Source organism: Monodelphis domestica, chromosome 5, assembly GCF_027887165.1.
Source record: "Monodelphis domestica isolate mMonDom1 chromosome 5, mMonDom1.pri, whole genome shotgun sequence".
NCBI classification, from domain to species: domain Eukaryota; kingdom Metazoa; phylum Chordata; class Mammalia; order Didelphimorphia; family Didelphidae; genus Monodelphis; species Monodelphis domestica.
The window spans coordinates 83,119,580-83,136,725 of NC_077231.1; the positions used below are offsets into that span (position 1 = coordinate 83,119,580).

At 45.3% G+C, this 17,146-nt stretch overlaps 1 protein-coding gene across 9 annotated transcripts in view; it reads left to right on the forward strand.

Moving 5' to 3' along the window:
- APAF1 (apoptotic peptidase activating factor 1) overlaps nucleotides 1–17,146 on the forward strand; it is an 86,108-nt gene that overhangs the window by 48,227 nt on the left and 20,735 nt on the right. For all 9 annotated transcript variants that reach the window (XR_008912122.1, XM_007503261.3, XM_056798680.1 and 6 more), the window contains 6 exons: nucleotides 746–907; nucleotides 3,531–3,659; nucleotides 6,452–6,577; nucleotides 7,070–7,189; nucleotides 11,517–11,642; nucleotides 13,935–14,060. Coding sequence is in view for 8 of the 9 variants with exons in the window: in XM_007503261.3 (XP_007503323.1) it covers nucleotides 746–907; nucleotides 3,531–3,659; nucleotides 6,452–6,577; nucleotides 7,070–7,189; nucleotides 11,517–11,642; nucleotides 13,935–14,060 (789 nt within the window). In the remaining variant the exon portion in view is untranslated. The remainder of the gene's footprint in view (nucleotides 1–745; nucleotides 908–3,530; nucleotides 3,660–6,451; nucleotides 6,578–7,069; nucleotides 7,190–11,516; nucleotides 11,643–13,934; nucleotides 14,061–17,146) is intronic.

Consider the following 17,146-nt stretch of genomic DNA (forward strand, 5'->3'; position numbering starts at 1 on the left):
TCCCCTTGTGGGGAGCACCGGCCAGGGTGCTAAAGTATAGGGCAGCACTTCCTATCTGGATCCCCCAAAGGCATTAACTTTTTTTACTGTAAGCGATGGGATGATTTTTACTTTTTTTGTTGTCATTCAGTCACTGTTCAGTCTGTCCCACCCTTTGCAACTCCATTTGGGGTTTTCTTGGCAAAGAGGGTGGAGTGGTTGGCTCTTTGCTTCTTCAGCTCATTTTACAGCTGAGGAGACTGAGACCAAGAGTGTTGAGTAACTTGTCTAGGGGCACTTGACTAGTAAGTGTCTGAGGCCAGATCTGATGTGAGGCCTTCCTGAGTCCTGGCCTCTATCTGCTGTGCCACTCCCCAGCAGGTGCGACATGCTGCTTTTTGAGAGTCAGGATACCCCATGGCTAGAGAACCAGCCCGGGAGCACCCGCTTTGCCCCAGCTTTGCCCCCTACAACGTGTGGCTCATCACTAGGCAAGTCACCCACCACCCCAGTCCTGTGGGAGCCGGCCCTCCCCCTCTGAGGCGCTAAGGCTGGGGCAGCCCCTCTTTGTCTCTGGCTTTTGTGCGTTTCCTTTTGTGAGCCTGGTTGGACTGTTTCACTTGCAGAAGGGGAGGGATAAAAACTAAAACTTTAGTGAAAACCTAATCAAAAGCAGCACTCCCACTGGGAGGCCGTTTGCCAGCTGACCATCTTCCCATGGTGTCTGACTGTTCGAATCGTCGTTTGTTCCTTCTTTTTTAATAAGCTTTGGGATGTGAGCTCAGCCAATGAGTGCAGTAGCATCGATGTGAAGCAGCACTTCCTGACTGGAGATGGGCGTCAGGACGATGTGGACGTGGTGGTGAAATGCTGCTCCTGGTCCAACGATGGGGCTCGGCTGATGGCGGCTGCTGCAAACAGGCTCTTGGTATGTGGGTATGACCCGAGACCCAGAGGGGCCCGCCGTGGCCTCCTCTTGCACGGTTCAGAGCTTCACTCCACCTGCTCTGTGCTGCGGGTTCCTCATCTGTCAGGTGGAGATAATCATGACTGCGGTCCCTTCCCAGGGGCTTGTGAGCATCCCAAAAGATAATGTAGGCATAGGGCAGCCCACAGACCTTCACGGGTAATAGGATAGAAACACCATCTATCAGTAAGCATGCACTGCCTTCTCTTCTTCAGTCATCTTCTGCTGTTAAATGAATGCTATAAAATGAACAGATGAAAGAAAATTAGTCTTCATTTCCAGAGCCTTTGCTAGCAGCCCCATGCAAGCTCTAATTTTCTTATTTGGCTGGCCTCTCCTGCTAGTCCTCTTTCCCTTCTCTCCTTTCCTGGGGCCCTCTGGGCACTCGTCCCCAGCCTATTGTGGTGGGAACAGCTGCTGCCCTTCAGCTCTCACCAACTCTTCTCCTTTTCAGAAGGTAACGTTCAAGAATCATCTATTCTTGACAGTTCAGTCTGAAATTGCCATTGGATGAAAATTGGTATGAAATAGTCTTGCTGCTTTTTAAAAAAAGTTCTAACAAATATATTCATTGCATTAAACTAAAGCCTCTTAGAAATTGAAAGGAAGTGTAAATAAATCAAAAATAGTTTGTTTTTCTGTCTTCTCATGGAAAATGTCTTGGTCACAGTGAAGTCATTTGTCTTAGCAATAACCTAGAAATGGTTGAATTAATTGCTTTTTTGGAAAGTTTTTGCTTAGCATTGTTGCAGAGGTCTCCATTCACCGAAGCACCTTCTATCTTTGGGGTCAATAGATTCTCCCTGATGTTCTGGGGTCAAGGCTCTCTACCAGTCTGGACTGTTCCTCCCCCCCCCCCCCCCCCAATTCTCCACTTCTCTGATTTTTGTCTAGAGCTCTGCATCAGTCCTTTATAAAGGGTCCATTCCACTCACTGGGGCTGCCTTCTGATTCTTTGAATGGCTCAGAAGTACTCAGGGACCGACCTCCAGGCTGCCTGTTGGTGGTTTCCTCATTCACAGTTTATGCCCATCTCTTCCTTTTTGAAAAAAAAAAATTGTGGATGATCTTTTAAAAGACATCAGATTTAAATCTAATTTCAAACATTTTCTAACTGTGTGACCCCAGGAGAATCATTTAACCCCAATGGCCTCCCCTCACAAAGAATTTTCTCTCATAACAAAGAAAGACAGTCAAGTGAGACAGATAACTTGGTCATGTTTGAGAATGTATACCTTGGTCTGGACCTGCTGGGTTAAGTGACTTGCTCAGGGTCACACAGCTAGGAAGTGGCTCAGGCCACATTTGAACCCAGGATCTCCAGGCTTAGTGCTCTATCCACTGAGCCACCCAGCTGCTAAGATGATGTCTTTCCAGCCACTTCTTGGGGGGTTTCCAGAAACAGAGTGCAGCATGTGTCTCCCTTTCTCCTTTCAGTTAGTCATGATTTAAACATTCCCAATTCCACAGTCCACACTCTGAGGGCATTATTTCCCAGGGAGAGTCAGGAAATGGGCTTTTGTGGTAGAGTAGTTTAGGGTTAGTGAAGGACCCTGTGATTCCCTGAAGGTGGGTCACCTCAGAAGTGGGTCACATCAGCGTCCTGGGCTCCTGAGTGCCGCCTCCGTCTTCAGCAGTTATGAAGCGCCCACTATTTGCCCTCCAGGAGCGACACCAGGCAAGCCTGCACAGATAGAGCCGGCCCTATGAGAGGAAGGCCTCAGCCTGAGAGGGCCAAAGAGGGGATCTGAGTCAGGCCCCAGAAGAGGCCAGGGAGATGCGTTAGAGCAGAGTTGCAGCTGGGAGGGAGGGAAGGGTGTAGCTGGGGACCAAGATGGACAGGAAAGGGAGGAGAGGCTCTGAACATCATGTGGAGCCCAGCACATCACAAATGCCTGTTGAGTGATTCTAAGGAGTTCATTCTTTTTTTTTTTTTTTAAACCCTTACCTTCCGTCTTGGAGTCAATACTGTGTATTGGCTCCAAGGCAGAAGAGTGGTAAGGGTAGGCAATGGGGGTCAAGTGACTTGCCCAGGGTCACACAGCTGGGAAGTGTCTGAGGCCAGATTTGAACCTAGGACCTCCCGTCTCTAGGGCTAGCTCTCAATCCACTGAGCTACCCAGCTGCCCCCGGAGTTCATTCTTTTTAAAGGTGGTGGTCAGCCATTTTAATTATAATTGTGACAGTTCAGTGAAGGAAGCATTGGTTAAACTCCTGTGATGGGTGGGGCCGCTGGGTGGCTCAGTGGATTGAGAGCTAGACCCAAAGATGAGAGGTCCTGGGTTCAAATTTGACCTCAGGCACTTCCTAGCTGTGGGACCCTGGGCAACTCCTATGACGTATCAAACATTGCTAGGTGCCAGAGATAGCACTTAATTGGCCAACAAGCATTCATTAAGCACCGACTGTGTGCCAGGCACTGGGGATGCAGTGGCAAGCATGAGCTCAGCCCTCTTTCAGGAGGGAAATGCTATGTCCCGAAAGCAGTAAAGCTTGTACACAGAGTGGTGTCAGGGAGGGTGTAGGGGAGACAGTGCCCAGTGTACCTGTCACTCATTGCTGGTGCTTTGCCATTTCTTTGCAGGTTTTTGACGTCCAGAGCAGGAACCTTTTGGGGGAAATTCACACTAGCCACAGCAGCACCATTCGCTTCTGTGATTTCTTTCCCAAGAGTCACCTGGCAGCGGTGGCTCTGTCCCACTACTGTGTGGAGGTGAGTTGCCCAGAGGCTTGAATTTGTTGAGCTCCCGTCTCGGGACAGATGGACTACAGGGTTATAGGTTTAGAGCCTGATGTGACCTCCTTCACTTACAGATGAGGAAATTGAGTCAGAGAGAAGTTAAGGGACCCACCCAGGAGTCACAGATTTGTGTAGCGGTGAGATTCAAATGTGAGTCTTATTTCTGACTCCAGGCCCGTACCCAGACTGAATCAGAATCCCTGCCCTGCCTTCATTCAGAGAGTCTCAAAAATCAGCTGGGGATGCCTGCGAGCCTGTGGATGAGTGCAGTGAGACCGAGCCAGCCCAGAGCAGGCCTCCAGGGTCTGAGGGGGACGTGCACGGGTCACTTTTGTCTACAGCCCAGGCCTGCTGGTGGTACTGGATTGAAATGCAAGGCCTGTTTGGCTGCTTGAAGGAAGACTTAAAACCATCTCTATTGCTGTCCTGGATGGAGCAAAGCATGGGCTCGATTAAAGAACGTTCACACAGAGGGACCAAGAGCCTCATTCACATCACCAGGCCAAGCAAGTGAGGCTTAGACCAGGGCAGGCACAGGGAGAGGGACAGTCAGGTAGCCTGGGGGACCCGAGATCAAATGTGGCCTCAGATGCTTCCCAGCTGGGTGACTCTGGGCGAGTCACTTCACCCCCATTGCCTAGGCCTTATTGCTCTTCTGGCTTAGAAAGAAGGAGGGGTTCAAAAAAGAGTGTAGAGGGAAGAAAAGATGGTCAGCAGAGGATCCAGCCACGGGGACAGAGAAGGGACAGTCAGACGGTGAATCAATCGTTGGGATTTCTGTAGTACTTGAAGATTTTCAAAGTGATTCGTCCATCATTTGATCCATGCAGCAGCCTTTTGAAGTAGATGCTTTTTTTAATCTCTGCTGTACAGTTGTGGAGACTGAGGAGACAGAGGTGGTTAAGGGATTTGCTGCCAGTAATTGTCTGGGGATAGATTTGAATTCAGGTCTTCCCATGTCCAGGCCCAGAGGTTTATCCATTATAGCAGCACCTAGATCCGGGAAGAATGTTGTCACGGAAACCTAAAGGTGTGAGAGTGTCCAGTGGGCACAGCGTCCCAGGAAGTCAAAAACGATGAGATTGACACAAGGCCATTGGATTGTCTATAATTGGTTCTTTCAGAGTGCACATTTGGTTTAACAAGGCAGCAGTGGCCCTGCTTGTGCCTCTGTACAATTTGTTTAAAATTGTTTTATTGATGGACATGACTGCACTTCCCCCGACCCCACGCCACCCCCAACGCAAACACCCATTCCTGATTTGGGGCTTCCTGTGATGGAAACTGGAAAGGGCATATTTAAAGTAAAGGAATTCGGTTACTAGAATATTTCAGGCTTGGGAAACTGGGAAGCTTTTCCCATTAAACAACAATCATCCACTTTCCCTAACATATTGTGGGTTATGGAGGGTGTGTGCCTGGCTCTGGAGCACGTTCCTTTGCTGCTACCCATTGTCAGCCCCTGGGGTCCTAGTCCACCCTGGATGGCACGCGGGCCTTCTTCCTCGATGGACTTCATCGCTGGCAAACGTCTCTGGGAGCCCCTGATTTGCAGCCAGGAAGTGTCTGAGGCCACTCCACAGACTCTCCAACCCCGCATCCCCATTTGCTGCCTTTCTTACTGTTTGTGATGTGGGCCTGGTTCCCTGGCCCTGCCGTGAGCCCTTCTCAGGTCCGATTTCTGTGGGCCTCTGCCAGGGAGGAAGAGGGAAAGGACCGTTGGGTAGAGATTGCTAGGAGGGAGGAGGCTCTCTGGCTCAAAGATTGTTTTCCTCTTGAGAATAACATCTGTGTGAGAGCTGGCAGGTGCCCCACAGCCTGGGCATTGCCTAGGAAATGTCATCCCTGGGAACATTCTCCCTAAATGGAGCCCTTGGTGGCTTGGGACTGGGGAGAGCTTGACAGGGGGATGGAGGAGATGGAGGAGGTAGGTCTGTGTGCCGGGCACTTTTACATGGTCTTTCTCCCACCAAGATGTCAGTTCTTTGGGGGCAGACACTACACAGTGGCTGGCTGAATGGGGAGCTGTCTCCTTCCAAGTTCCCTGACCCAACCATCAGCACTCCCCTCAAGCTCTGGGGTAATGCTATACAAAAACTAGGGGCTCCCATGTCTGGTGGGACCAAAATGAGCACAAGTGTTACTTTAAAGGAGACCTTTGAATTGTGTGATGAATCCTGTCACTGTTAAGGCAGCCAGGTGGTCTATGCAGAATGTACTGGACTTGGAGTGAGGAAGATGTGAGTTCAAATCCTGCCTTCCACACTTGATGGCCGTCTGACCCTTTCTAAGTCCCTTGACCTCTGCCTCAGTTTTCTCATCTGTTTGATGGGGATGGTAGTAGCACTCATGTCTCAGGGTTGTTGTGAGGATCAAATGAGATGGCTGTAAAGTGCTCACAAACCTCAATTGTAAATACTAGTTGTCTGTTTTATTGTCATCATCATGCTCATCATGGTGCTAATTCAGACTGGCATAACTTGGGGGGAAATTTTTGAACTGTAAGTTCTCCAGTTCGAAATACAGACCATGGAAAAAGCTCCCCCTTTTTGGGTCTGTGCTTGTCTGAAGCCTGAAGCATTACTGTGACTTGCACTGTAGTGAGAGGAGCTCTGGCATGTAGGGGATTGGATGAGGCTGGGGCATAGACATTTATATAAAGGGGGCCAGAGCCTGAGCATAGGTGGGAATGTCCTGGGAAATGTCTGCCCAGCACAAGGCAGTGTCTGCTTCTCCATCACTGCCCGGATCTCTTTGCCTCGTAGCTGTGGAATACGGACACGGGTTTGAAGGTTGCCGACTGCCGAGGACACCTGAGTTGGGTTCACTGTGTGGCATTTTCTCCTGATGGGTCTTCATTTCTGACGTCTTCTGATGATCAGACAATCAGGGTGAGTCGGTTCAGGCTCTTTTTGTTGGTATCACACCCCAGAGTTTGCCAGCTGAGAGTCCATCATCTCTCCTCCCTCCACCTGGTCAGTCCATCTCCTTTTCTGTTTCTGCCTCTCTCCAAGGATGCGCTTTACGTGGCTTCTCCCTGCAGAAGAGTCCAGGGTTTACCCCTGCTTTGTCATTCTTTCCTCCCTCCCCTCCCTCCCTCCCTCCCTTCCTTCCTTCCTTCCTTCCTCCCTTCCTCCCTTCCTTCCTTCCTCCCTTCCTCCCTTCCTCCCTTCCTCCCTTCCTCCCTTCCTTCCTTCCTCCCTTCCTCCCTTCCTCCTTTCCTTCCTTCCTCCCTCCCTCCCTCCCTCTCCCCTCTTTCTTAATTTTTCTACCTCTTTTCATTCCTCCATCATTTATTTTCTTATTTGTTTACTTACATATCTTTTAATTCATTCATCTATTGATTTATTTTTTAATTAAAATAACTTATTTATTTTACCCAGCTCTGGGAGACTAGGAAAGTATGTAAGAATTCCGCTATCATGTTAAAGCAGGAAGTAGATGTTGCGTTCCGGGACGACGAAGTGATGGTTCTTGCAATCGACAACATAAGACGTCTACAAGTGAGTATTTTTTTAAAGATGATTCTGATCCAACCCATCTAATTTATAGATATGTTTCTTTTGTTTCTTTGTGGTTCTACCCTGCATGTAGTAGATACTCAGTAAACATGTGTTGGTTGACTGAGTGAATGACTAATACCTCAGGCTTCATCAATGTGGGCCTTCACCAATTTTATTTTATACATGTTAAAACACAATTCTGAAAAGAGGTGGTCCATCTGTTACTCCAGACCAAAGGCTAAGGGTAGGGGGTTGGTTCATGGAAAACAAAAAACTCATTGAGAACCCTAGTCTGACCTGGTGCAGCTGTCTCCTAAGTGCTGTCTGCTTCCACATGCTCCATTTCCTCATTGATTTTCATGTAAATGCCAGAAAAATACTCTTGTAGCCCAAATATGACCATCATTTCCCAATTCAGGAATCTATAGACTCCTTGTTGCCTCTAAGATAAAGAAAGGAAAACAAACCTAACTTTTGTGTTTGGCATTTAAGTCTGCCTGCAGTGAGGTGTGGTGTACTCCACCAAATGCAGACGGAGTCTTTGGGGGTTGTTTCAAAGATGGAGATGGCAATATTTGATCTGGGTCTTGACAAATGGGAAGGATTTTAATAGGTGGAGGTGGGAGAGTGCAGGCCACATTCCTGGAACATTGAGTTGCTTCCTTTGGCTGGAACATCAAGTACACAGAAGAGAGAGGAATGTGAAAGAAGTACTGAGGCAGAAGTCAGCTGGTATTTGACTGTGGAGCACTTTGAATGCCAGGCTGCAGAATTTGGACCCAGATTGGAGGGTACAGTGTGCTAATGAACTGTGTAGGCTTGGTATGACTTGTGTAACTACTGTTACATTATGTATTATTATTGCATCTCAGGCCACATTGAGGATTAGGAAGGGGGTAGATAGATCTAATGTGCTCTGTCCTAGTCAGAAGTTCAGTCCTGGACCTCTTGAGAGCCTTCAGAGGAGATCCAACAGGAAAGTGCCTGGGGCCTTGGAGATCAGACCTTATGAGGGATAATAGAGGCATAAAAAACTGAAGACTGAAGGTGAATATGATAAGTGTTTGCAATTGGGTATTTGAAGAGTTGTCATGTGAAAAAGAGATTGGACAGATTCTACTTGGTGCCACAATGCAGTACAGAAGTGATGGGGAAAATGGCCAGTTGTAGGTTCAGTAGAAAAGAAGTGCTTTGGAGTCATTCAAATGGTCTGCCTTAGGTGGTGAGTTCTCTGTCACTAGAGGTATTCAAGCAGATCAGATGATCACTGATGTTAACTGTATGACAGAGGGGATTCTTGTTCTGAAGTGAATCAAATAGGTGACCTCTGAGGCGCACTCCCAATTCTGAAATTCTCAGAGTCTTTGTTGTTTTGTGACTTGATTGAAGAGGGAGGCACCAAAGTTTTCAGGCTGAGGAGAGATTGACCAAAGTGACCCAGGCATAAGGAGCATTACTTTGTAGGGCAGGGACTGGAAGCCCTTTTTTGGGCCTAGACTGCCCTTCGGCAGGCGAGAGAAGCCTACAGTCTACTATTCAGAATCACACTTTTAAATGCATTTTAAAAAAAAATCAGAACCACAAAAGGAAATTAATCATAAAATATAAAGTCAAATTTGTGGATCCCAGTTTAAGAACTCTTAAGAAGGCAGTGGACAGATTTCTTGCATTTGGGGTCAGCACATCTGGGTTCATTCAGTTTTTGGCTCTGCTGATCACTATCTCTGTGTCCTTGGGTAAATTACCTCTCAGTTACCAGATAAAAGGATTGGGCTAGATGACCCCAAGGTGTTGGATTTGGATCTTTGCTCCTGTGATTTGTGGGGAGGGAAGGTGAACCCGCAGGTAGGGAGGGATGCAGGTTAGGGAGCTATTCAGTGAGTAGTCCAGTGGAATAGGGCTGGTGGCCCAGTCTGGAGTGGCAGCTATGGTAATGGACCAGAAGGTACCTATATGACCTCCAATGAGTCTCTCCTCTTCTTTGACCCTCATTTGTAAAGTCCTTTTCCCAGGATGATTCTAAGGAAACCCAAGTACCTACAGCCACTTAAAGACATGAGAGACAGAGACAGAATGGCTAGGACTTGAGAACTGATTGGAAATGAGAGGGGAGAGTCATGTGACATTGGAATTTGGAGTAAGAGGCAAGAGATCAGAACAGTAGGAACAAGAGGAGGTTCTGAAGAAAGATTCATTTTATTGATTTTATTTGTTGCTTTCTTATTTCATTTTATTTTTTGTCTGATCCTATTGTTTTCATCTGATAAGAAAATGTCCTTTATAGATTCCTCTCTGCAAAATCATCTCGGGGCACTGAGGGATAGGTGATTTGCTTAGAGTCACACAGCCAGTGTCAGGTAGGAATTGAACCCAGGAGTTCCTGAGCCTGAGACTGACCCTGTCACCTCACTTTTCATGAGAAAGATTATAGCCTAATATCTTGTTAGTGGTTGGGAAGAGTTTCAGTCCACTTGCTTTTAGATGAACAAAATAATTTTTGTTTTTAAAAAAACTCATTAAACTGACTTTGGAGAGAAGAAAGATTTGATTTTCAGTAGGTGTGACTTCCATCTAAATAGAGAATGGGTTAAGTTACTATTCTGTGAAATATGATATTGGCAGTAAAGATTTTTAAATGATTTCACCTTTAAGCTTTGTGCCTGAAACAAAGATCTTTAACTAATTTTGTGTTGTAAGCCTTAGGGTTATTGAAATAAAATGAAAATAATTAGGAGTTAGTAGTAGTAACCATTCAGATAGGTCACTCACTATTTTCTTTAGAAATACTTGTTTTTTTTTAACCCTGACCTTCCATCTTGCATCTTGGTAAGGCCTAGGCAATGGGGATTAAATGACTTGCCCAGGGTCACACAGTTAAGAAGTGACTGAGGCCACATTTGAACCCAGAACCTCCCATCTCTAGGTCTGGCTCTCAATCCATTGAGTCACCCAGCTGCCCCCAGAAACTTTTCTTAACACTCATTTTCTTCAGTCTTAAGATGGGGACAGTAAGGGAGGGACACTTCTCTTCCTCTAAGACATTGCTAAGAAATCCATCTCAGACTCCAAGTGCCAGCTCAAGTCCCAAGGAGAGAGCACCTGTACTTTGTAGTCACAGAGTCTCACTTCATGCCCCACCTCTGATGCCTAACTACCTCCTGGTAGTCTTGGTTTCCCCATCTGTAAAATGAAGGGATCTTTCTTATTGTTTGGGTTGTCCTTTTGCTTTATGTCACATTCTCTTGTATTTTACTATTTGCCCTGTCACATTTTTTCTTGATGTTTGTGAAATTTGTTCTCTTTTGTATCACTAGTACCTAGCACAGTGTCCTTGAGCACTGGGTGCCAAGTGATTAAGTCACATTAATTGTGTTTTCTTATGTTTTTGTCTTCACCACTACTGTGCATAAATGGAGAATGAGGGTGATAGGCAAGGGGAACAAAACAATCCGGTTTTGTTAAAGGATACCAGGAAAATGGAAAAGGGCAGAATAAGGGAATTCAGAAGGAAGAGTAGGTTTTCAGAGATTACACTGGAGTGATTACTTTTGTGTCTGATGCACTGAGATAATCTCATCACCTACCTTAGAATGATCTACAGATAGATTTCAGGAGATCCTTGACGGGGTGTGGAGAAATGGATTCTATTTTCTGCATTTAAAAGCCTGGTGCAAAGCAATCTAGGACACACCAAAAGGTAGAAAGAAACTCCTGTTGTGACCCAGTCATTGGGGATGACTTCCGTTTCCCAGCTTACACCTGGGCATACCCCCTGCCTCCCCAAGAGGTACATGCAGGTGTGTTCTCTGGGAGATCTGGGAGGCATGGATTCCCACTCTTGATTTGGATTTTGTCTTCTGAGCTGTGGGTGCCTCAGAGCAGCTTTGCCTTCCTTGAGCAGGGGTAGCTTTGCTTCAGAAAGGTCTTGTTCATCTTATCATACCCTGCATTGAAATAAGCTTTGTGAACATCGGCAGCCATAGCTTTTATAAGCAGAGAAGGCAGTTGCAGAGCCCAGAGCAGACAGATGTGTCTCAGGTGGTAAGCATGGCAGCGGCTTGGGAAACCTTTAGACGCTCATTTCATTTTATGGAAATGTATTGGAGCATCAGTGCCGCCATAAACAGGAAGGTAAATGCAAGCCCGAGGTGCTAAAAGCAGCTGCTGGGAAGAGCAGAGGGTTTTGTTGTTCCTGGGGGAGCCTTGGTGGGCCATGTTCCCTGTGCACTTTCTGAGTTTTCCCCCTTTTCCAATTGAAACTGGGTGCTAGACAACACTGCAGTTATTACTATTTAATCACCTGCTCTGTTTTATTTTGCATTTTTAGCTAATTAATGGAAAAACAGGTCATACTGATTATCTGACGGAAGCCCATAAATCTCGAATTAGCTGCTGCTGTCTGAGTCCAGGCCTGCGATTTGTGGCATTTGGAGAAGAAGATGGGTCCATAAAGGTACTGACCTCTGGCCTTCAGGATTTGGGATCCTTTAGTTTCCCTGAGCACCCGTGCCTTGCTGTGGCGGTGAGAATGCTCATGATTTGGCCATCTGTTGCCGCTTTGTTACGGTTTCAAAAGAGCTTTTGTAATCAGATTGGATGTGAAATGTTGAATCTGACATCTCCTCCTTTGACCTTGCCTGTTTTCTGTGTGTTTACTTGTATCTGTTTTCTGCCTTAAAGACCCCCCGAGACTCTTGGGAGATTGATGCAAGGTGGTTTGTCTTCTTGGAGCCCATCCAGCCTTTGAGCCGGAGGTGCTGGGGACATCCCGAGGGCAGGGCCGCAGGTGGTTTTTGTCCTTGTATTTGTAATGCCTAGCATGGGGCCTGGCGCACAGTAGGGGTGTAAACAAAAATGCTTATTGAAGCGAATTGTGTTGTAACCAGAGAAGCAGCTAGTGTAGTGGACAGAGCCCTGACTTTGACACAAGAGGACCCAGGCTTAACCTCCTTCCTATGGGCCCTTAGGTAAGGTCTAACCTCACTGGGCCTTGATTTGGACTTGACTCAGTTTCCTTATTTGTGCAGTGGGGATAATCATACATGTTCCTTTTATCTCACATCTTGGGCTCTTCTGATTCCGAGAATCCTAGAAGTAGAGCCAGAAGGGACCTCAGAGGCCATTTTACAGTGAAGAAAACTGAGGCTTGTTGAGGTTACCTTAACTGGATATTAGTCAGTCAGTATTATATTAGGTGCTTCCTAAGTGCCAGGTACCTGTGGCTCTCTCTGGAGCCTGGGGAACTTGTGATCTTGGGCTTGAAAGATGGGTTTCTGTGGTTTCTCCTCAGACTGCCTCATCTCTCCTTAATCTGGTGCTCTTCTTAGATCTCTTTTAACATTTTGAATTAATTGTAGCTGGATGGAGGCGGTATTTCTCTGCCCACTTCACCGTCTTAGCTGGGCTCTAAGACTCTCTCAGTTGGAGGGGATCTCTGGGGCTTATCAGGGGGCAGGGCTGTATACTAGAGAGAGTATTGGATTTATAGGGAATGAATTGAATTGAAGCTAGAAGTTGCCTTATAAAATCACTTAATCTCTGAGTCTTATTCTTATCTATAAAATGGGAATCTTAGTATTTCAAGCTAGAAATGGCCTTTGAACTGATCTGCTTCAACATCTCCTTTTATAGATGAAGAAACAGAAGTCTAGAGATGTTAAAAGACTTTTCCAAGACCCCACATAATAATAAATAACAGAGTTCAGATCATCTGACTTTGCACCCCATGGATTTTTCCCTGATATACTATATAAATATTACTGTGAATTCCCCCAAACCTTCTTTACAGACTAATTATTAGGATTAAATGAAGGAGGTGTTAGAAAGTTCTTTTCTTTTTAAAAAATAAGTTTTCATAGCTACCTTCTTGTTTTTATCATAGTTATTACCCAAGTATTCCTCCCCCTCCCAGAGGGCCATCCCATAGTACAGAATTATTTAGAGAGGAAAAAGTCAGCACAATCAATCAAAAATAAAAAATAAACAATAATTTTATTATTAAAATTTTAGCATTAATAAATAATAGAACAATAATTAAATAAAAATCAATAATTTTATTATTAATAAAATTTTATTATTAAAAATAAAAAAATATCTGAAAATCTCTAAATTTGGTTAAATCTTCAAACATCGAGTATATATTAGCCGCTATGATTAGTGTTAGGGAAATACGGTGGGAGAAGAGTAGATAAGAGCTGGTCTGGGTTCCAGACCTACCTCTCACCACAGGTGATGTGATCCTGGGTAGGCCGCTTCTGTGCTTTAGGCTGCCCTTGAAGGCCTTAGGAGTGTTACCATTATTATCTAGTCTAAAAACCTAAATGGGAATCTCATAAATTTCCCTCTGAGGCAACCCATTCTGAGGATGCTAGATCTGGAGCTGGGAGGGACCTCTGAAGCTATCTAGCACAAAGCTCTCATTTGGACAGATGAAGAGATGGAGGTCCAGAGTGTTCTGAAGAGATGGAGGTCCAGAGTGTTCTGAAGGGACTTACCTAAATAGGGTCATAGATTTAGAGCAGGAAGGGATCCTAAAGAGGATATCTGGTCCAGTCCTCCCATTTTACAGAGGAGAAAACTGAGGCCAGAGAGGTTAAGAGACAGGAAGTCTCAGAGGAATCCATCCCCCTTTCCTCTGAATGTGTTAGGCTAGACAACCAGCCTCCCGAAAAGGCCATCTCTTAGGGGTCCAGGGTCTCTTGGTGCTTTCCTCCAAGTAATCTTGCTCTCCTTTTCCACTTGGAAGATTCTAGAGCTCCCCAATGGAAGAGAGTTTCGATCTCGAATAGGGCATGAGAAGGCTGTACGCCGGGTGCAATTCACACCAGATGGGAGAACCCTTATTTCGAGCTCCGATGACTCTACGGTTCAGGTGAGTCCTGTGAAGGACTGTTTAGGCCTGTGGGATTCAGGCTTGCTTTCCTGGCATATGAAGTATCAGCCAGCCAGATCTGCTGTGTTCTCTGAAAAGTCATTTGGGGTGGTTTCATCTGTAGTATTTGTTGGGGTCATTTATATAAATTATCCTAAAATCTGTAGTGCCCCTTTTTTTAGCCCCCAGACCCCTTGGTTTTTAGCAGACCTCATATTTAACATAGAAGGAAAGAAATTCTAGAGATGACCATATATATGCAAAAAAGGGATCTAATAGAGATTAATTTAAAAGGACAATATAGGGGGCAGCTGGGTGGCTCATTGGATAGAAAGCCAAGCCTAGAGATGGGAAGTCCTGGATTCAGATCTGACATCAGACATTTCCTAGCTGTGTGATCCTGGACAAGATTCTATGACAGAAAGTAATGGCTTAAAAAGAGAAAAAGGACAATATAGTTGTTTACCAAATATTCCCTGTACCCTATTTATAAGCTTCTTAGCCTCAGAGACTGGGAACTCCTCTTTAGTAATTTAGTAAAATTTCTTCTTTTGGCGTTATGGAGGAAACAGCTTTTAGAGCCTCTGACATGCATTGCTAAGTATTAAGTACCTTCTGGGTGCCAGGCACTGTGCTGGGCTCTGAGAGGTGCCAGGAAATCTGTTAGGCACTGGAAATAGAGACAAAGAGGAAACAGTTCCTTGCTCTCAAGGAATGTATGGTCACCTGGGAGACACTAGATGCACAGTCATGTAAAATAAATACAAGATATTTTTGAGGGGGAATCCAGAAAGGCAGCTGTGGGAACCCAGGGGCAGGGTGGGGCCAGTAATGAACTTGGACTAATGGTGGTTATGTGTTTTTTGTGCTAATCAGTTAAGTTCCCATTGTGTAAAGAGTTCTGGATTTGTAGGAAGAAAACCAGATTTGCATTCTGGACCTGGCTCTCATTTTCCTTAACTCTGAGGTCTTCTGGTTTCAGGACTTATGTTAATGCTAATGAGGCTGGGGAGTGGCAGAAGGAAAACAAAACTAGGGGCAGCTGGGTAGCTCAGTGGATTGAGAGTCAGGCCTAGAGACGGGAGGTCCTAGGTTCAAATCTGGCCTCAGACACTTCCCAGCTGTGTGACCCTGGGCAAGTCACTTGACTCCCATTGCCTAGCCCTGACCACTCTTCTGCCTTGCAGTCAATACACAGTATTGACTCCAAGACAGAAGGTAAGGGTTTTTTTAAAAAAAAAAAAAAAAAAAAAAGGAAAACAAAACCCTTGTGACAAATATGTATAGCCAAGCAATACAAATTCCTCCATTGGCCATGTCTAAAAATAAATGTCCCCTTCTGCATCCTGAGTCCATCTCTTCTCTATCCTTATGGGTCCCCCAGAGCCATGGTTGGCTGTCTTCCAATGTTGCTGTGACTATATAAGTTGTCCCTCTGGTTCAGCATCAGTTCATACGAGCCTTCCAAGGTTTCTCTGAAGCTGCTCCCTTCGTCACATTTATGTACCATTGTCTGTTTGGTCCCTCCTTAGTTTCCATTTCTTTGTCAGGACAGAAAACAGCTAGATATAAATTTGACATAAGACCGCTTTTATTTTCTTGGATGTCTTTTAGTATAGGCACAGTAGCAGTACTTTGGGGTCAAAGTGTATGTATGAACAGTTTAGTAACAGTTCTAGGAACTTTGGGGGCAATTGATCCATGGCTCTGCCAGTCTACTAATGGGGCCACTTTGCTGCAACCCCTGGCACTGGCATTTGTCAGTGTCCACTCAGTTCAGTTTTCCTCATATACTAATGCAGGATTGATTTGACCTTAACACTGGTGGTGCTTGGGCAGGCAGTGTGAGGCTGTGGGAAGGGTCCTGGTTTTAGGGTTCTGATCTCAGTTCTGTCCCTGGATGATCTGGGTTGAGTTTCTTTATTTTCAAGGGCCTCAGTTTCCTAGTCTGTAAAAGGAGGGAGTCACTGAAATCCCTTTCCCTTTTAAATCCCTGCTTCTCTGAGCTTGAGCTGTTAACTTGAAGATTCCCAAGTGTGATTAAGTATGATTATAAAACTCATTTTTTCAGTTTATAGCCCAAAGCTGTGAACAGAAATGATGGTAGGCTTTTACTAGGGGGATTTTCTTTTTTAGTAAGTTTTGGCTCTTATAGAGACCACCTTGTTCCCCCTAAAATCTGGCTAATCCTGCTAATGTACAAACATAATGAAAACAGTCAGAAGAACCGAGTTCAAATTCCAGCTCTGAAGCTTTTTACTACTTGTGTGACCTTGGGCAAATCAGAAATTTCCTCATCTGAAAATGAGGGAGTTGGATTAAATGGCCTCTCAGGTTCCTTCCAGCTCAAGAGCTTGTGAATGTAGGATAGAATTGGTATCACTTCTTTCAGTGTAGACCAATAGATATTTTTCTTTTTTTTTTTAATACCCTTTAAAAAAAAACAAGCCCTGACCTCCTATCTTAGTATCAACTCTTAAGACAGAAAGGCAAGGGCTGCTAGGTGAACACATAGCTAGGAAATGTCTGAGGTCAGATTTGAACTCCAGGCCTGGTACTCTATCTGCTAGCTGCCCCTATATATTTTTCTTTCAAAGAGATATCATTTTAGGGGTGCTGCTTATATTCAGAGGCAATCCTTGGCTTTTTTTTTCTTCTTAAATCAGTGGAAATAGCTAATCAAAATAATTTTATTTGTCTCCCTTGATGAGATAGTAGAAGGGACCTGCCTTAGTGGATAGAGCCAGCCTCAAAACCAGGCAGACTGGTTCAAATCTTGCCCTGATAACACATATACTGTCTGTTTGACCCTGGCCTACAGTAAGAGCAGATTGTATTTCTGTGGACCTTTAAGGTTTGTGATGTCCTTCACACATCATCTCATTTGATCCTCATCGCAGTCCTGGGAAGGGGTGGCAGCTGCTATTTTATAGAGGAGGAAGTGGAGGTTGAGAGAGAAGGGAAATGACTTCTTCAGAGTCACTTAGAAAGATTAGAACTCTGGCCTAGGGCCCTTTGCCTTCTGTAGAATGGGAAATAATTGCCTTATTTGTACTTGTACTGTTCCACTTTCCAGGGTAGTTGTG